At 38.9% G+C, this 21,141-nt stretch overlaps 1 protein-coding gene across 2 annotated transcripts in view; it reads right to left on the bottom strand.

Moving 5' to 3' along the window:
• Positions 1–8,484: 8,484 nt before the first annotated feature.
• fmn2b (formin 2b) overlaps positions 8,485–21,141 on the bottom strand; it is a 75,583-nt gene continuing 62,926 nt past the window's right edge. Inside the window, exons 14-20 of one of the 2 annotated variants that reach the window (XM_061967046.2) lie at positions 20,009–20,129; positions 19,834–19,926; positions 18,529–18,580; positions 14,257–14,406; positions 12,213–12,294; positions 8,833–8,877; positions 8,485–8,702 (exon numbers count right to left, since the gene is read on the bottom strand). In XM_061967046.2, coding sequence (XP_061823030.2) covers positions 8,851–8,877; positions 12,213–12,294; positions 14,257–14,406; positions 18,529–18,580; positions 19,834–19,926; positions 20,009–20,129 — 525 coding nt within the window. In that variant the 3' untranslated portion in view covers positions 8,485–8,702; positions 8,833–8,850. Of the gene's footprint in view, positions 8,878–12,212; positions 12,295–14,256; positions 14,407–18,528; positions 18,581–19,833; positions 19,927–20,008; positions 20,130–21,141 lie in introns of both variants that reach the window. The other variant, XM_061967045.2, reaches the window with a different exon arrangement.

Raw genomic sequence — 21,141 nt, 5'->3', positions numbered from 1 at the left:
TCTAACACTAAAATCCCGCAGCTACTACAGGCCTGCTGATTCTGGTGGTACACAGTTTTTGCAGTCCACTTGTCTCCTTGTTTTTTCATCTTCAAGAAGTTCCTAATTAGTATTCACAGGAGACTATGGGCTACAAGAAAAAACCCATAAAAATATAATAGAATTATGGTCCCCAATCCATGTTTTCCCATTATCTCTTCATACCCTGTGTTGTTCCCTCCAATCTTGGCATTTAGGTCTCCCATCAGGATTGTGATGTCCCTCTCTGGACGAGTTTCTATAATGAACTGCAGCCTGTTGTAGAAATGATCTTTGTGTTCTTCCTCCCCGTCATTGGTCGGAGTGTAGCATTGTATGATATTCATAGTGATCTAGTTTTTAACAAAGTCATCTTGAATCGGATGAAAGACATCATTGACGTACAACTTTGAGATAAGCAAGCTGGTTTTTGCAAGGATTGATCCTGCACAGACCAGATTGCAGCTTTGCAATGAATCGAGTGGAACTCATACATAAACTTTGTTGAGTATGAGAAAGCCTTTGACAGTCCAGACAAAGATACACTCTGGAAGCTCCTCCGACCAAGATTGTTTCCATCATCGGGAACTCCTATGAGGGACTGACATATAAGGTGGTCCATAGAGGACAGCTAACTGAGCCATTCCAAGTGAAGACTGGGGTCAGACAGGGCTGTCTCCTCTCGCCCCTCTTCTTCCTGCTAGCCATTGACTGGATAATGAAGACCTCCCCCGCACAGGGAAGGAACGGGATTCAGTGGACACTTTGGTCACAACTGGACTACTTGGACTATGCCGACGATCTGGCACTACTTTCACACACCCAACAACAGACGCAGGAGAAGATCAACAACGTGTAATGCAACCATACTTGCCAACCTTGAGACCTCCGATTTAGGGAGGTGGGGGGTGGGGGGGGCGTGGTTAAGAGGGGAGGAGTATATTGACAGCTAGAATTCACCAAGTATTTCATACATATATCTATATTTATATATACATCCTAAAAATATGCAAACAAAACTGTGTTTAGATCATTGATACTTCAAACTTGCATAAATAAATATTAAGGAATATAACATAACTTGGCTTCTGAGAGCTTCAAAATGTAATGAATAAAATGCTAAAGTTGTTGATAAACAAGCAATTATTTTAATAATTAAATATGGTCATTTTAGATGAATTATTATGATAATTTAAAATTAATTATTTCAAATATGTTTATTTTAATGTATAATTCTATGACTGGATGTAATAAGGAGTCAGAAAAAATACAAATAAAAATACAATTAGTTTTGATGTTTTTAGCAAAATATAGTGAACATTTTTTTTTAATTATTAATAAATATACGTATTTTTAGGTAAGATAAACATAATAATACAATTTATCTCTAGTCTGGATGATTTAGTTCTTGTCACCCTGTTGTCCTCCCGTCGTGAAAAAAGGCTGTCCTCACTCCAGCTCCGGCTGAAAATCGGGAGATTTTCGGGAGAATATTTGTCTCGGGAGGGGCGCTGAATTTCGGGAGTATCCCGGAAAATTCGGGAGGGTTGGCAAGTATGCATGCAACGTTCCCTCTAAGGTGCGCACCTGCGCAATTGCGCACTGCTCACGCGTCCTCTGCGCACAGCAAATCTATGCCGCGCACAAAATCAAATCCCACTCTAGACAAAATAAACAAATAATTTGTTTTGTATGATATTGCAATGCAATGGTAACTAACAGGTGACGAAAGGCGGCCACAGATAAAACAATGTTTGTCAACACTTAAATTATTGTAACGTCTGTGGAGACACTTAAAGGAGGACAGGAATTCCATCGGTCTTTTTATTTAACGAAATTGTTTGTCGGCCATAACCACACCAAAACAATGTGTAAAATACCTTTATCTAGCAAAACTGGTCGAAAGCAACTCTTTGTCATCTGTTATATCAACAGCAGCCGCTTGCTCTCTCTCTCACCTGCAGGGGTGTCAAACTCAAATACAGAGTGGGCCAAAATTTAAAAACTGAACAAAGCCGCGAACAAAGGTTGAACAAATTAACCTTTTTGATAGGGACCCAAACAAGTTCTGTTTCTGGGTATTTGTTCTGTTGTGTTTATGTTGTGTTACGGTGCGGATGTTCTCCCGAAATGTGTTTGTCATTCTTGTTTGGTGTGGGTTCACAGTGTGGCGCATATTTGTAACAGTGTTAAAGTTGTTTATACGGCCACCCTCAGTGTAACCTGTATGGCTGTTGACCAAGTATGCATTGCATTCACTTATGTGTGTGTAAAAGCTGCATATACGTATAATGTGATTGGGCCGGCACGCTGCTTGTATGGAGGAAAAGCGGACGTGATGACAGGTTGTAGAGGACGCTGAAGGCAGTGCCTTGAAGGCACGCCCCCAATATTGTTGTCCGGGTGGAAATCGGGAGAAATTCGGGAGAATGGTTGCCCCGGGAGATTTTCGGGAGGGGTACTGAAATTCAGGAGTCTGCCGGGAAAATCGGGAGGGTTTGCAAGTATGGGTATTAGCGGTGAATGCGGTGTTACAGCGCCACCGCCGCTGTATAATACCGGCGAGCCAGCTCTAATGTTAATTTGATATTGCCTCAAGGGCCAAATTAAATTACACGGGCCAGAGTTTGACACCCATGCACTATGGCAATTAGCCACTGGTGCGTTTATGGCCACACAAAAAGTTGGACAACTCCAACACTACACCTAAAGTGTAAATGTCAGGTCGTTTTACTATGACTCCTCAATCAGTGTGCTTATTCTACTGTCATTTGTTAAGAATGTTATTTTTTTAATTTTAATCATGAAATGATGTTACAGGACTACATAATTGCTAATAAAAATATTTATGTTACAGACAGAAAGTTAATAAACACTTCATCTCATGCAACATGTGAATGTTTTAAGGGGAACTAAATGTGATCTCTGAAAGGGGTACACAATCTTTCCAAAGCAGGACCCCCACCCAGGTATAAAATACTATAGTGCATAGCTGATTAAAAAAACAACAATATATAAGTGGGCCAAATCACATCTATTAGAAAATAATCTCTTGAAAAAGACGACTGTCACTTGATTATAAGAATAAGACATTTAAATTGTTATGTCAGGTTTGAGACAAATGTGCTGCTGGTATGACAACAGTGTGCACGTCTGTATTCCACTGAATGCTCAGAGTGTTTCTGTGTTTTCTCACACACATGAAAAATTATAGGGAACATTGCCATTAGGCATACCTTGGTAAAATGTCTCCTCTTTAGTTTTGGGCGTACATTAGGCTGCTAAGCATGATCTACTTATTTTCACCAGTATAACCATTGCTAGCGTTGGTTGTAGTTCGTTTTAGTCTTTGTTTTCTGATACAACTGACAATAACTGTTGGACAATTTGCTCAGGCATTTGTTGACAACGTGGTGATCCTCGCCCCATCCTTGTTTGTGAATGACTGAGCATTTCACGGAAGCTGCTTTTATACCCAATCATGGCATCCACCTGTTTTCAATTAGCCAGTTCACCTGTGGGATGTTCCAAATAAGTGTTTGATGAGCATTCCTCAACTTTCTCAGTCTTTTTTACCACTTTTTTTTTAAACATGTTGCAGGCATCAAATTCCAAATGAGCTCATATTTGCAAAAAATAACAACGTTTTCCAGTTCGAACATTAAGTATCTTGTCTTTGCAGTCTATTCAATTGAATATAGGTTGAAAAAGATTTGCAAATCATTGTATTCTGTTTTTATTTACCATTTACGCAACGTGCAAACTTCACAGGTTTTGGGTTTTGTATTAAGAATGTTAATTTAATCATAGTAATCATGAAATGCAGTTAGCAGATTAGCTAAATGCTGATAAAAAGTATGTAATGATATATTTTACAGACACAACGTTATCCACTATATCCCATGTTTGTGCTACAGCCCACATCTTATTGTGCTAAATGTGAATATTTCAAGGGGAACAAATCGTGATCTCTGAAGGGGTACATGTCTTAAATTATTTTACAGCAACCCCCAAGACATACAACATACAGCTCCTGAAAACTTTTTTTTTAAATTTCCATTTAGATTAATTAATCATTTAGATTAGAAAATAGTATTATGGAAATAACTGCTGTTATTTGATTAATAAAACATTGAACTTGTTATGATGTCAGCTTTGGGACATGTGTGATGCTGGGGTGGCGACAGCGTGCATGTCTGATGTTGCTCACATGTCGTCCAAGGAATGCTCAGGGAGTTTGAGCGTTTGCTCAGACACATGAAAAATTAGAGGGAACATTGGTCATGTCTGTTATCTGTTCTTTTTCCTACAAAATTAAACAACTGAATCAACATTCTCCAAGTCTGGTGACACCATAGTTTTTGGCCATGGGTTGTAGAACCATTAAAATTTTCAGAATGGGCTGCACCCATTGTGCCTGTTTTAAAGTCAGACACGAGAGTTTGCATTTGTAACGTCTACTCGACTACAAGCACAGTAAACAAAGTTTCTCTGAATGAGCAGTAGCCCATTCCCAGAGGTGGGTAGAGTAGCCAGAAATTGGACTCAAGTAAGAGTACTGTTACTTTAGAGTTTTATTACTCAAGTAAAAGTAAGGAGTAGTCACCCAAATATTTACTTGAGTAAAAGTAAAAAGTATGTTGTGAAAAAACTACTCAAGTACTGAGTAACTGATGAGTAACCTGTTCGTTTAATGACGGCAACAAATAATGCACAAAAACATAAAAATAGCAATGAACAAATTCAGAGCCAGGAATATCTCTTAAGCAACTAAAACAATAATATATTAAATAATAATACACTAAAATAAAATAAAATTAAGGCAAAGTGAGCCACAATAACTTAACAGCACCATAGGCTCAGTAGGCAGAGATTACAAAGGAAAATAACAAGTTAGCCTTTACGCAAACCATAAACTGATAGGTGTGGGCTGCACCTGGGAACACACTATGCACTTCTGATTGGTGTTTGTATGCATGCGTGAGTGTGTGTCCTACCATGCGTGTGTATGTGTGTGTGTGTGTGTGTGTGTGTGTGTGTCTCTGTCTGTCTCTCTATGAGACTGCAGTGCCTTAATAAATGTCCCCACACGATGTACATTTGACAGTTATTCATAGCAGGGAAGCTAACATCAGCCTACGGTGACAGCCAAAATATCTACTAACGTTACTTACCGCGATGTGCTTCCTCAAATTTGACGTTGAGTTCATGTAAGCTGAAATGTCCACTTGTTTGGGGAGACACATATGACAACGCATTATATAACTGTTTTTTTGGTTGTCTGAAGCGGCCAAGGGTGTTTGCGTTTGTTGTTGTTTCTGCCATTGTTGTTGTTGTTTGCCGCTGAAACTTTATCATCAATCATGTGACCACCTGGCTCTGTTTGATTGGTGAAACGGAGTCAAACATCACCAGTGACTGCATTTGATTGGTGAAACGCAGGCATGCGATAGATCCTACTTTGAAGGTCCGTCTGACAAACCAAAACAAACAAAGCGTGCATTAACAGATCGATGAAAATCAGTAGCGAGTAGCGAGCTGAATGTAAATAAATGGAGCGGAGTAAAAGTAGCGTTTCTTCTCTATAAATATACTCAAGTAAAAGTAAAAGTATGTTGCATTAAAACTACTCTTAGAAGTACATTTTATCCCAAAAGTTACTCAAGTAGATGTAACCGGAGTAAATGTAGTGCGTTACTACCCACCTCTGCCCATTCCAAGGATGTCTAATACTGTACACCAAGTTAGAGATGCAAATCAACTGATTGCTCTGGACAAGGAATCAAGAAAATGTGTAAGAGTGAACACGCACAAGGACTGTTCACACATACAATATTATGTGTTTAATCTGGATGGTTTATGTAATTTTCAGGGTAAAAAAATTCTAAAGATCACCTGTAAACATTGGATAAAGTGCTGCAGCGACTGGAGGATGCAGGATTTCAGTTGAAAAAAACCAAGTGTGAGTTTTATGACAGAAGATGGGACATTCTTAGTACCGTATTTTTCGGACTATAAGTCGCAGTTTTTTTCATAGTTTGGCCGGGCTCCAGAGCAACTTATATATGTTTTTTTCCTGCATTTTCGGCAGGTGCGACTTATACTCCGAACAATACGGTACATAAAGTGGACAAAACAGGTTTTAAAGGTGAAAACCGTGCAGGAGGCACCCGCACCTACGTCAGTGGCTGAGCTCAAAGCTTATTTTGGACTGTTAAATTTTTACAGTAAGTTTTTACTTAACCTGTCAACCGTATTCTCACCTTTACATAAAGAAAGGCGTAACAACTGTCTTGTGGACCAGAGCAAGAAAAAGCTTTTAAACAGTGTGTTCGTGAAAAATTATAAAACCAAATAACTGGTTTTGTTTTGTGATGCTTCACCATACGGAGTTGGAGCAGAGAAACTCCCGGGTTTGCATCACACACACTGTTAGCCGCAGCAAACAACCATACCCAGCTACTGTAGATAAAGAGGAATATCCGTTTTTGGAGTATAGTATTTTCACAAGTACCGTATTTTTCGGACTATAAGTCGCAGTTTTTTTCATAGTTTGGCCGGGCTCCAGTGTGACTTATATGTTTTTTTCCTTTTTTACTATGCATTTTCGGCAGGTGCAACTTATACTCCGGTGCGACTTATACTCCGAAAAATACGGTAGCTGGAAGGGCAAAAGTTTGTGATTTACACAGATCATAAACTATTAGTAAGTTTGTTCCATGAGTTGAAAGCAGTATGGCATCGCAGTTAATTATGATATGGGCTATACTTTAAAAAGCACATATCTAATGAGAATGGAGAAGTAGACCCATCGATATTATGAAACTCTTTGGAGGCAGTGATTCGAGGTAAAGTGATAACTCTAGCAGCATCAAGTAAGAAAGCCAGGACTAATAAATAGAATTAACAAATACAAAACAACAACATAAGAAAAATAGAGACCCAAAACTAATAACTCAAATTCGTCAAATCAGGACTCAGATAAGTGGATTACTAGAACAGGAAATTGAGAAAAAGTTGTGATTTATGAAGCAGACATATTACCTACCCATTACATGTTACCAGTAGAATTAATGTTATTAAAATGGACATATTACCAAGGTTGTTGTACTTATTCCAAGACCGACCAGTGGAGGTCCCTGGGAATCAGTTTGCAGCCTGGGATACATTTATATCCAGGTTTGTCTGGGGTGGCAAGAAACCTAGGGTGAGATTATTAACACTCAAATTGCCCAAACACAAAGGGGGAATGGCTCTCCCAAGTTTTAGATAATATTTTTATGCAGCTCAGTTCCGGTACCTCTTTTGTTGGAATAATAACTGTAGAGCAAGATGGAAGGAAATTGAAACACATTTTCAAGGTTTTCAGGTTCAATCGCTCCTAGGCAAAAAGTAAATTCCCTTAGTTTTCAAAGATACAATGAACACAATTACTTCTGGCATAATGGAACTGTGGTTTACATTTATTAAACATTTTAATTTAAAGAAAGACCAGAAAGTGCACCGATGGATAGCCGTTGACACCAATTCAAGCCAGTGGACAAGGAAAGGTAATAAAGCAATAGGTACTGTCATTGAAAATAAGGAATGGCAGAGTTTTCAAACACTGAAAGACAAATTTGGATTACATAACAGCGATCTGTTTAGATATCTACAAGTTAGAGACTATTGTTAGTGTACTAAAGTTATCTCCATGTTTTTGAGAGTCTTTCGGAATGTAAAGAAGATTTAATATTCTATTTCAAGTCAACATGGGGAAGTGAATTAGAAGGTTTGAGGAATGGTATGAAATGTGTGTAACCCAAGTTACTTCCATTAGTTCAAAACAATAGAGGGTTTTTAATGTGTTTTTGTTTTCATTTTATTGCACGGGACGGCGTGGCGAAGTTGGTGCCAGCAATCGGAGGGGTGCTGGTTACTGGGGTTCAATCCCCACCTTCTACCATCCTAGTAACGTCCGTTGTGTCCTTGGGCAAGACACTTCACCCCTTGCTCCTGATGACTGCTGGTTAGCGCCTTGCATGGCAGCTCCCGCCATCAGTGTGTGAATGTGTGTGTGAATGGGTGAATGTGGAAATACTGTCCAAGCGCTTTGAGTACCTTGAAGGTAGAAAAGCGCTATACAAGTATAACCCATTTATCATTTATCATTTACCTAAGATTCAAAGTAAAATACTATTAACATCTCAGCCATGTTGGAGACAATGTAACTCATTAAATTCACATCATACCCATATTTTTTGGAGCTGTACAAAGCTAAAACCATATTGAGAAAAAGTATGTGTAAAGTGCTGGAATATAAAATTCCAATGACTATGTAATTGTTTTATTTTAAACTACAGAATATTAGAAAAAAAACACGATATGCCTAAACATGTCACACTCAATAACTTTTATCCGTTTGGCAAAATGTAGACTGTAAACATGTGACTTTAGAAAAATGTGTAATTATAATCAAGCACAACATTTTCTGTTGGAGAATGAAGGCCACTCTCATCTTTAATACATATTAGTATTTCACAATTCAAAAAAAATATTCAAACAACATTCTATTTGCATTTTCCGAGTCTCTCTTCAAGGTCATCCAGAAGAACTCAATTCAAATTCAGATCGTTGCTCCTCCAACTTGTGACTCGTGAAGTGTCGTTTATCTTGTGTTTGCGTGATTCGCTGATGCTGAATAACTAGAACACAAGTTACTAGCATTTAAATATAAACTCTTCATGATCATTTTCAGCCGGCAGAGAAAAAAACATGAGTGAATCGTACAATATTCGTAATATCAGCACGTTCATCTCTGAACCGACTACGAACCTGAATGCTCTTTCAAAGTCATATCTTCATGCCAAGCTTGGCTTTCTGTGGGAAAAACATATTGAGAAGTTCTCAATCTGATGTTATCTCTAATAGCTCAAAACAACCAAAGATAATACCAATCAACAATTATCTTGTCCACAGTAAATTGTGTGGATGTATTGTGTAGATTGTGTATGATTGTTTAGACACTAAAAAGATTAAATATTTGAAAAAAAAAAAAAACCATAATGACTGTGAATTGCACATCAGTCCATGGGTGTTCAGCAAGGTTCAATGACTTGATTAATACAGTTTCCAAATTCCTGGGCGAATTGTGATTTGTACAACCAATGATGACAATTTGAAGTAGCCAACTAAGAATGTTTGTTGTCTGATTTAAAATTACAGACTGAGATAATTCAAGTGTTGGCATTGACAGCAGTCCTGTTACTTATAAGAATAGTGTAAACTTAGGGCCTGGTCTACGAAAGGTCTGCATGTACAACGACATTTGTAATTGAGGATTTTAGATCTAACAAATTTTGAAACACCAAAATTGAACGATCTTAGATTTTTTTAAAGCTATATACAAGGTTACTTTGACTCATAATACCGTCTAAATACCCAGATAGTATTGGGAATACAAAGATGCTATTACTAAACAAATGCATTTATTTGATCAATCAAAGTAAGCCGTCAAATGTCAAATGAGCATGCGACAACAGCATCCATTGACTGTAATTGTCATGATCTGTGGTTTGGATCATGTTTTATGTTATTTTCTGTTTAAAGACTCCATAGTTCCTGGTTGCACTTCCTTGTTTGTTTGTTACCTTGACAACCATTAGTGTCACCTGTTTCACGTCTTGGACTCACGCACCTGTTGCTAATTATGTTCACCTGTCTCTGATTAGTGTCCGGCCGCTCACCTGCTACCCGAGCACTAATCAGAGGCATTATTTAAGTTTGCCTTTGACAGTCAGTCGGCCTGGCGTCATTGTTTGCTTCATGCAACCTGTCTACGTGAGTTTTGCCTTGTATCTAGTTTATGCTGAGTGTTTGATTCATGCCATGCTACGTAAGTCTTGTTTGTTTCATGCCACAGTTACCTGAGTATTGTTTGTCCCTAGTCCATGATAAAAAGTAGCATTAGCTCATACTTGCCAACACTCCCGGATTTTCCGGGAGACTCCCGAAATTCAGCGCCTCTCCCGAAAACCTCCCGGGACAAATTTTCTCCCGAAAATCTCCCGAAATTCAGGCGGAGATGGAGGCCACGCCCCCTCCAGCTCCATGCGGACCTGAGTGACGTGTCGGCAGCCTGTTTTCACGTCCGCTTTCCCACAATATAAACAGCGTGCCTGCCCAATCACGTTATAACTGTAGAATGATCGAAGGCGAGTTCTTGGTTTCTTATGTGGGTTTATTGTTAGGCAGTTTCATTAACGTCCTCCCAGCGCGGTAACAACACACAACAACAGCAGTCACGTTTTCGTCTACCGTAAAGCAGTTCGTCTGCCGTAAACAGCAATGTTGTGACACTCTTAAACAGGACAATACTGCCATCTTCTGTACATGCATATGTGACTAACATCTAGGGCTTTTAGAGAGTGCAGTGCACAACTGCGCACACAACAAGGAGACGAAGCAGAGTGCATCATCAGAGAGGGTGTTCAGCATGGTTAGAAAAATAGTGACAGAGAATAGAACAAGGATGGACAATTCAACCCTTAACTCAACAATGAGTAGATGAGTGTTATGTGTGTGTATATGTGTAAATAAATGAACACTGAAATTCAAGTATTTCTCTTATATATTTATATATGTATATATATATATATATATATATATATATATATATATATATATATATAGCTGGACATGCACCTGGGGATAGGTTGATTGGCAACACTAAATTGGCCCTAGTGTGTGGATGTGAGTGTGAATGTTGTCTGTCTATCTGTGTTGGCCCTGCGATGAGGTGGCGACTTGTCCAGGGTGTACCCCGCCTTCCGCCCGATTGTAGCTGAGATAGGCTCCAGCGCCCCCCGCGACCCCAAAGGGAATAAGCTGTAGAAAATGGATGAATGGATGGATATATATATAGCTAGAATTCACTGAAGGTCAAGTATTTCTTATATATATATATATATATATATATATATATATGAAATACTTGACTTGGTGAATTCTAGCTGTAAATATACTCCTTCCCTCTTAACCACGCCCCCAACAGCGCCCCCGCCTCCCCGACCACGCCCCCCCCACCTCCCGAAATCGGAGGTCTCAAGGTTGGCAAGTATGCATTAGCTCCAAGTGCGATCAACACGTTGAGCCTTCGCCTTGTGTTCCATTTTGTTGGTACTACTTTGGTAGTTTAAGAAATAAATCATGTTTTTTACCTACACGCCATGTCCGGAGTGGTTCGTCTGCATTCCTGGGAGAATGACCCCGCAGCAAGCTGCGACCCCCCCAATCGTGACAGTAATTGGAAGAGGTGTTGTGTTATTAATTGGCTCCTGTGTGCATGGGAAGTGAATATACATGCCCATTTGCATCTCCTCCCAGTATTTACAAAATATTTACAAAATACTGGGAGGAGATGCAAATGGGAATGTATATATTCACTTCCCATGCACACAGGACCCAATTATTGACACAACAACTCTTCCAATTGATTCTTGTGCTCAGTCCTACCACTCAGGCATTATGTTGCTATAATGTGGCTCACATTCGAACCAGAAACATCACAAAGAGCGCAGTGAAGGAGAGCTTCTATATTGCACAGAAATGATGGCACAGCTGCACGTTCCACAAGATGGCAAAGCACCACGAGTTGGACATGATCATTTATATGGATGAAAATGACTGTCGCCATGGTGGTACACACTTTAATATAATTTAAATAGGGTGTTATTTTATTGCGCTTGTCTTCGTAGATCACACACAACATGCCCACTAATAGTACGTGCAATTCTTCAGTAGGGATGGGTATTGTTTACCTTTTATCTGAAAATGGTGTGTAAACCAGTACTTAAAAATGGAAATCATGCAAACCATTGTTAAAAAAAAAAAACACAAACAAAAAAACAACCTGTAAGATTCAAATTGAACTAATTAGTAACTGAAAACGTGCAAAAAGCGACTTGTGTGTCGAAACATTGACTTGCACAAAAACACCGCCAAGCATTTGTTGCAGGTGGCTGAAACTGCGTTCATTTAACACCACAATGAGGCGCTGATAGCTACTTCTTTTTTAGCCAATACCAAGCAATACCAGACCAAACATACCAAAATACAACATGTTCACATTAAATGTACACTGTATTGAACTTGTAATTACAAGATAAATAAACTTGTATGTTTGCACTGTATTAGAATTCAGAAGAACTACTTACGATTCCTGTGGCATGTTTGGGTTTAACACTGTAGGAAGCCTTCTCTTTGACCTGGCGGAAACACTCCTCTGCTACTTTTAACCTAGACAATTCAATGTTTAAATCAGTTAGTAATATAACACAGGTCAGTAAAATGTTCATGTTTGTATACTTTATTACTAAAAAAAATTGGTAACACGTTAGTATGGCGAACATATTCACCATTAATTAGTTGCTTATTAAAGTAACAAAGACGTAATTTTGAGTTATTTGGACACTAGGGGAACATATAAGTGTTAGTGTTAGGGTTACTAATAAGCAATAATTCTGAAGTTATTGAGGGAAGACTCTTAGTTAATGGCTTACTGGTTGTATAATAAGGCCATGCAGAATAAGGCATTTAAAAGTACAAACCTCGTTTCCATATGAGTTGGAAATTGTGTTAGATGTAAATATAAACGGAATACAATGATTTGCAAATCCTTTTCAACCCATATTCAATTGAATGCACGACAAAGACAAGATATTTGATGTTCAAACTCATAAACTTTATTATTTTTTTGTGCAAATAATAATTAACTTAGAATTTCATGGCTGCAACACGTGCCAAAGTAGTTGGGAAAGGGCATGTTCACCACTGTGTTACATGGCCTTTCCAGTAAACGTTTGGGAACTGAGAAGACACATTTTTTAAGCTTCTCAGGTGGAATTCTTTCCCATTCTTGCTTGATGTACAGCTTAAGTTGTTCAACAGTCCGGGGGTCTCCGTTGTGGTATTTTAGGCTTCATAATGCGCCACACATTTTCAATGGGAGACAGGTCTGGACTACAGGCAGGCCAGTCTAGTACCCGCACTCTTTTACTATGAAGCCACGTTGATGTAACACGTGGCTTGGCATTGTCTTGCTGAAATAAGCAGGGGCGTCCATGGTAACGTTGCTTGGATGGCAACATATGTTGCTCCAAAACCTGTACGTACCTTTCAGCATAAATGGCGCCTTCACAGATGTGTAAGTTACCCATGTCTTGGGCACTAATACACCCCCATACCATCACAGATGCTGGCTTTTCAAATTTGCGCCTATAACAATCCGGATGGTTCTTTTCCTCTTTGGTCCGGAGGACACGACGTCCACAGTTTCCAAAAACAATTTGAAATGTGGACTCGTCAGACCACAGAGCACTTTTCCACTTCGTATCAGTCCATCTTAGATGAGCTCAGGCCCAGCGAAGCCGACGGCGTTTCTGGGTGTTGTTGATAAACGGTTTTCGCCTTGCATAGGAGAGTTTTAACTTGCACTTACAAATGTAGCGACTAACTGTAGTTACTGACAGTGGGTTTCTGAAGTGTTCCTGAGCCCATGTGGTGATATCCTTTACACACCGATGTCGCTTGTTGATGCAGTACAGCCTGAGGGATCAAAGGTCACGGGCTTAGCTGCTTACGTGCAGTGTTTTCTCCAGATTCTCTGAACCCTTTGATGATATTACGGACCGTAGATGGTGAAATCCCTAAATTCCTTGCAATAGCTGGTTGAGAAAGGTTTTTCTTAAACTGTTCAACAATTTGCTCACACATTTGTTGACAAAGTGGTGACCCTCGCCCCATCCTTGTTTGTGAATCTACTTTTATACCCAATCACGGCACCCACCTGTTCCCAATTTGCCTGTTCACCTGTGGGATGTTCCAAATAAGTGTTTGATGAGCATTCCTCAACTTTATCAGTATTTATTGCCACCTTTCCCAACTTCTTTTTCACGCGTTGCTGGCATCAAATTCTAAAGTTAATGATTATTTGCAAAAAAAAAAAGATGTTTATCAGTTTGAACATCAAATCTGTTGTCTTTGTAGCATATTCAACTGAATATGGGTTGAAAATTATTTGCAAATCATTGTATTCCGTTTATATTTACATCTAACACAATTTCCCAACTCATATGGAAACGGGGTTTGTACTTAAAAATGACTAATTAAGAGCCAATATGTTACCAATTTGCATCTTAATAAGCAACTAATTAATGGTGAATATGTGTTCCCCATACTAAAGTGTTACCAAAAAATTACCTCTCCTTAAGGATAGTTTTGTTCTCCTTCTTCCACATGTCCTTGAAGTCAGAAGAAAACTCATACCAGACGGAGAAAACAGTGTTTGGTGAAACTTCCTTCTCTCCGCCCTTTGCTTTGACTGAATAGAGCACTGTGAGCTCCAGGAACCTGCCAAACCATACATTCAACTTTCACACTTGAAGTAATCAAACCATTGCTGGGTTGCAAGTGACGTGGTGTCACCTCTGACTGAACCAGCAAGAAGTCAAGTGAACACAGAGCAAAAAAAAGCTGCATACATGCGATATTCTCGCAAGTCGTTTAAATAAAGATGTTGTACGTTTTACAGTGTTCCGAAGTTTTTTGAGACAACTTTAAAAAATTGCAGAAAAAAGTAGCTGTATTGAGTGTGTTGTTTTCGTCATGTGATGTTCGTCAATGTCTGAATGAACTGTAAAAGTATGTTTATTAATTAATTTACTTTTCTAATGTTCTAATACTTACAAGTGGGCAGTTTTCCTTAGGGAACTTTGACGTGGAATGTAAGCGGCTACATTCACACTGCAGGGTTTGATGTCCAGCTGTGGAAAAATGGATGGACGGATAAACCTCACCTGTGGTACTTTCTGAATATCTTGTAATTAAGAAAATCGTTTTAAAGACACCCTGAAGGTCCCACTGGTACACCTATCTCTTCCTTGACTGTGCTAAGAGTTCTTCCAATTGTTCTCATTGTTTAGGTTTAAAAACAATAAACCTCAAATGACCTGTAATGAGCTTTCTTTTTTTCAGGGCCTCCAATTTCATTGCTTCAACTGTCTGACTACTCTGTGTACTATTATCCTCATAATTGGGGGGAGGGCGGCATGGCGTAGTGGGTAGAGCGGCCGTGCCAGAAACATAAGGGTTGCAAGTTCGCTCCCCGCCTCTTACCATCCAAATCGCTGCCGTTGTGTCCTTGGGCAGGACACTTTACCCTTGCCCCCGGTGCCGCTCACACCGGTGAATGAATGATGAATGATAGGTGGTGGTCGGAGGGGCTGTAGGCGCAAACTGGGAGCCACGCTTCCGTCAGTCTACCCCAGGGCAGCTGTGGCTACGAAAGTAGCTTACCACCACCAGGTGTGAATAAATAATGGGTTCTCACTTCTCTGTGAAGCGCTTTGAGTGTCTAGAAAAGCTATATAAATCTAATCCATTATTATTATTATTATAATAAGATGTTATATACCGTATTTTTCGGATTATAAGTCGCAGTTTTTTTCATAGTTTGGCCGGGCTCCAGTGCAACTTATATGTTTTTTTCCTTCTTTATTATGCATTTTTAGCAGGTGCGACTTATACTCCGAAAAATACGATACATGATATCCAATAAAATGCCATAACACATACATACATACTTATTTGTGTCATACACATAAATGGTTGAGTATTACTCACACTGTTATAAGCCCACTCTTTTTTTTATATCCATCCATCCATTTTCTACCGCTTGTCCCTTTTGGGGTCGCCACCTCATCACAGTCTTTTTTTATTTTTATTTTTATAAATTGTTTTATGTACAACACAAAGTCCTGCTGCTGTTACAACCTTTTTGGTGGTGGTATTGCGCTGAAGATAATAGATGGCTTTACTCAAAAGACCAAAATACGTTGATTGTAAATATAAATCATACTTGCCAACGTTGAGACCTCCGATTTCGGGAGGTGGGGGGTGGGGGCGTGGTCGGGGGTGGGGCAGGGCGTGGTTGGGTGCGTGGTTAAGAGGGGAGGAGTATATTGACAGCTAGAATTCACCAAGTCAAGTATTTCATATATATATATATATATATAGCTACATCCTGAAAATATGCAAACAAAACTGTGTTTAGATAATTGATACTTCAAACTTGCATAAATAAATCTTAAGGAATATAACATAACTTGGCTTCTGAGAGCTTCAAAATGTAATGAATAAAATGCTAAAGTTGTTGATAAACAAGCAATTATTTTAATAATTAAATATGGTCATTTTAAATGAATTATTATGATAATTTAAAATTAATTATTTCAAATATGTTTATTTTAATGTATAATTCTAATGCCTGGATGTAATAAGGAGTCAGAAAAAATACAAATAAAAATACAATTAATTTTGATGTTTTTAGCAAAATATTGTAAAAATGTTTTTTTTTTTTTTTTTTTTTTAAATTGATAAATATATTTATTTTTAGGTAAGATAAACATAATAATACAATTTATCTCTCATCTGGATGATTTATTTCTTGTCACCCTGTTGTCCTCCCGTTGTGAAAAAAGGCTGTCCTCACTCAGGTGCATGGAGCTGGAGGGGGCGTGGCCTCCAGCTCCGGCTGAAAATCGGAAGATTTTCGGGAGAATATTTGTCCCGGGAGGTTTTCGGGAGAGGCGCTGAATTTCGGGAGTCTCCCGGAAAATTCGGGAGGGTTGGCAAGTATGATATAAATATAAACTAGTGGCAAGACGTTTTTAAAAAAAAGATATATACATGGCGACGTTCCCGGCACAATATTTCAAAGATCACCAGGTGTCTCTCCTCTCTCAAGAGTCAGAGTCACTGAGTGAAGGGGTGCGCCATATGCTGTGTTGTGCTCTCATTAGAGCAGTGGTTCTTAACCTGGGTTCGATCGAACCCTAGGGGTTCGGTGAGTCGGCCTCAGGGGTTCGGCGGAGGTCAAAACACACCCGACTCATCGTGTAAATACAAACTTCTCCCTATCGGCGTATAGATAGATAGATAGTACTTTATTGATTACGGATACGGCAACAGCAGAAGTCAGACTGATTTGCAGGTGTGTAATTTGTTGTGAGTTTATGCACTGTGTTGGTTTTGTTGTTTGAACAAGGTGATGTTCATGCACGGTTCATTTTGTGCACCAGTAATAAAACATGGTAACACTTTAGTATGGGAAACATATTCACCATTAATTAGTTGCTTATTAACATGCAAATTAGTAACATATTGGCTCTTAACTAGTCATTATTAAGTACTTATTAATGCCTTCTTCGGTATGGCCTTAATATAACCCTAACCCTCTAACCCTGACCCTAACCCTCTAACCCTAACCCTAACCAAATAACTCTAAATTAAGTCTTTGTTACTTAGAATATGTTCCCCTAGTGTCCAAATAACTCTAAATTAAGTCTTTGTTACTTAGAATATGTTCCCCTAGTGTCCAAATAACTCTAAATTAAGTCTTTGTTACTTAGAATATGTTCCCTATACTAAAGTGTTACCAAAAACATATAACTTTGTCTTGAATTTGAAGAAATTTTTTTTTTTTTTTTTTCACTAAAGAAGGGTTCGGTGAATGCGCATATGAAACTGGTGGGGTTCGGTACCTCCAACAAGGTTAAGAACCACTGCATTTGAGTCAAAGATTTGAAAATCACACCTTCTTCCCCTCTAAATTTAGGGTGGGACAAATGTGTCAGTCTCCAATATTGGTGGGGGAACTCCCCATTTCTACGCCTATGGCGGAAACTAAACTTTGTTGGACAATGTCATGACTTGAACTATGGCATGATTTGTTCTCCCGTGGTGCAAATGATTTGGACCATACGTGGCGTGAAGGGGAGTACATGATTTATTTTAACACTATAACTACAAAAAAAGAAGCAAACAAAAGGCGCGCACAATGGCGGAGGTAAAAAACTTGGCTAATGACAACAAAACTTGCACAAAGGCAGAAACTGTGAACAAAGAAACAAAAACTTACTTGGCATGGGACTGTTGAACATGGCATTATGCAGAGTGACGATAAAGAGTGTGTCAGGGGTATGATGTCGCCAGGGAGACTTCCTGGCAACAATCGGTTTAAATAATAGTGACATGATTAAAGACAGGTGCGTGAGTCGTGAGGGCAGGTGAAAACTAATGGGTTGCTATGGTGACAAACAAGAGTGCACAATGAGTCCAAACGTGGAACAGGTGAAACTAGTGGGTAACCATGGAAACAAGACAAGGGAGTGAAAAGCAGGAACTAAAAAGAGTCCAAAACCAAACAGCACATGGCCAAACAAAAACATGATCAACACAGACATGACAGACAACAATGTAGCAAAGAAAAAAACATTTTTAAGATAATATCTGGCTTGTATATTTGTCTCTAAACCTTTATAATACTCTATCTACGCAGTAGCCATATTGAATATTTGCCCCTCAGGTCAAAACCTGAAGTGCCTCTTGGTCACATGGTTGCAACCCAGCAATACATTTACAGTATTTGAATAACAATAAGCAGAGTAAATGAAGAATAATATTTCTACTCACAGTGTGTGTGTGCTGCTCAGATGAGTTTCAAATGTTTCAAGTTCAAGTTTAGCTAAGGAATAATAACAAAAACAACATTTTAGTGAGGAGGAAAAAAAAGTAGGCTTACACCCTCACAGTCATCACTTTTTAAAACAGGTTTTTCTGTAAAACAACGACAGACTATAAAATAACAACATTTATAAAAGGCTACACATATACCAATACACAACACAACGAGGGGCGTTCACACACCGCCGGTTGTCGCAACACATGTTGAACAGAGCGCCAACGCGGATTGGCATGGTAGTACCACGGATCTCCCCAAAAGGTGGCAGAGTCCTCCACATTCTAGTCTGCATCAACCACAGTTCCACCGTGTGAGACCGTTATGCCACCATTTAAAGTCTGACGCATCTGTGTAATTACGGTGTTTTGGTGAAGGTCCGGGAGGAAAATGTGCCTGGCGTACATACAGTACAGGCCAAAAGTGTGTACACACCTTCTCATTTCAATGCGTTTTCTTTATTTTCATGACTATTTACCTTGTAGATTGTCACTGAAATCATCAAAACTATGACACCTATGAAGGGAAAATCCCTTTCAGGTGACTACCTCTTGAAGCTCATCGAAAGAATGCCAAGAGTGTGCAAAAAAGTCATCAGAACAAAGAGGGGCTAAAACTTTTTATACTTTTATACTGAAATAAATACACCTACAACTTGTTAAATAAAAAATATAGAAAAACTACCGGCAGCGGTAAAGTTTAGATCCATGAAGGAAAGAAGAAAGTGAATGAATGTTTATAACTGAATACATTTACGTATGCATAAAAATGTGTTTTCGTTTGTATTATTTTTTTTAATGAATTAAGTAGCGTTTATGACAACCTTCTTCCAAAACACAATATAGAATGTGAAATATAACAGGATAATGCATTTGTTTTCAAAACGGTTACAAAAAAGTGGGACCTCCAACCTTTACTGTGGGACCCCATTTTGAACATTTGTTTCTCCGAGTACATCAAGCTTGGACAAAACAATTCCCACCTAGGAAGTCTGTTGTTACCCTAATAACAAACCTTCAGTGACAAGGACCTCAAAGCCCTACTTAATGAAAAAATAGGACCTTCAGATTAAGGAAAGGTGTAAAACTCAAGCTTGTGCAGAGAGTTTAAAGCCTGGTGACACCGTTGTACCCCCTGCCTCTGCGTGGCCTCCCGTATAGCCTACGTGCACCTCTTATAAAATCAAAGTCCCCTGCTGAGTGAAGAGATGAATATGTCCCAGAGGTATTGACACAGTCATCTATGCATTTGTCCAATACCTTGTGAAAGAAAATCTTCCATCTTGACCTTGAAAGGCTGCAGGTTATCATCAGTTGAAGCTTTGCACACTCGGTCCACCTCTGAGGTACATGCTGATAAATGATCAAATGTTAGCAATATAGAGTTGCCGAATGCACAAATGTTCAAATGTTGATGAATGTGAATAATACTTGCCTTTGAGGTCTTTTCTGAGTCGAGTCAAGTCTTTCTGAAAGTCTTCAAACTTCATTTGCGAAGTCTGGAACAAATCATGGGGCTCAGGGAGAGGGTAAACACATGTCTCCTTTCCAGCATCCTGCACAGACAATTCAATTATAAATTAGATTAAATAACACAGACACGTATATACTTTAAATATTCTGTCTGCCAATTAAAGTGAGAAGTGTATGAAATGTTTAAAAAAACATGTCATCTGATGTATATCTCAACCGTACGTGGACATACACATACACATACACATACACATACACATACATACATACACAAAACGTGTCACTTCAATGCGACCCTAAAAGGCTAATACTAGTAAAGCACAGGCACGTTTGTCAATTGGAAATTAATCTAGTCTGAGAGCTGGAAAATGCTATATTGCCCTTCATGATAATGATAATGTTGTCATCAAGTATTATAGTTTACATACGAGTGCTCTGAGTAATCAACTAAATGTTTGCCTCTAATAAAAAACGTGCAAACCTGATAGCACATGCAAAGCTGATATACCAAATATAGGTCAGGGATATAAATCTGTTTATGATGGACGATTTGATTAGCATCGCGATACATGGGTTACAATTAGGGATGTAACAGTAAACGGTATAATGATAAACCGCAGTAAAATTTTGGACAGTTAGCAATACCGTAAAATGTTTTAATTATCGAAAAACCGCCATTTATTAATGCATTTTAGGCGACATTGCTCACTTCCGGGAAACGCAGCAGCAGTCGCGTCTCTGGAGATGGTGCACTAGCGCTGTTTGAAATGGCGGGAAAACAACACACGGACCTCGCGCTTGAGATTTTACCCTCGTAGTAAATGGACAAAATCTGTAGTCTGGACATATTTTGGATTGGCAAAGCATGCTGAAGGTCAAATAATTGAGGATATTGATGGGCTCATCACCAGAAAATGCAGGAATAAAGTCTCTACGAAGGGAGGCAACACTTCAAACATGTTGAGTCAATTCCAGAACCAGCAGTCACAACTACACGTCGAGTGCAAGGTACGTCAACTTGTAGCTGAATGCATGATGGATGGTGTTTGAAAATGAACTTGTCATCGTTGGCCTATCAAACGTTCTTATAGTTAC

The sequence above is a fragment of the Nerophis lumbriciformis genome, linkage group LG11, assembly GCF_033978685.3.
Source record: "Nerophis lumbriciformis linkage group LG11, RoL_Nlum_v2.1, whole genome shotgun sequence".
Classification (NCBI taxonomy): Eukaryota; Metazoa; Chordata; class Actinopteri; order Syngnathiformes; family Syngnathidae; genus Nerophis; species Nerophis lumbriciformis.
The sequence above is the reverse complement of the archived record's forward strand: the minus strand, read 5'-3'. Positions and strand labels throughout refer to the sequence as shown.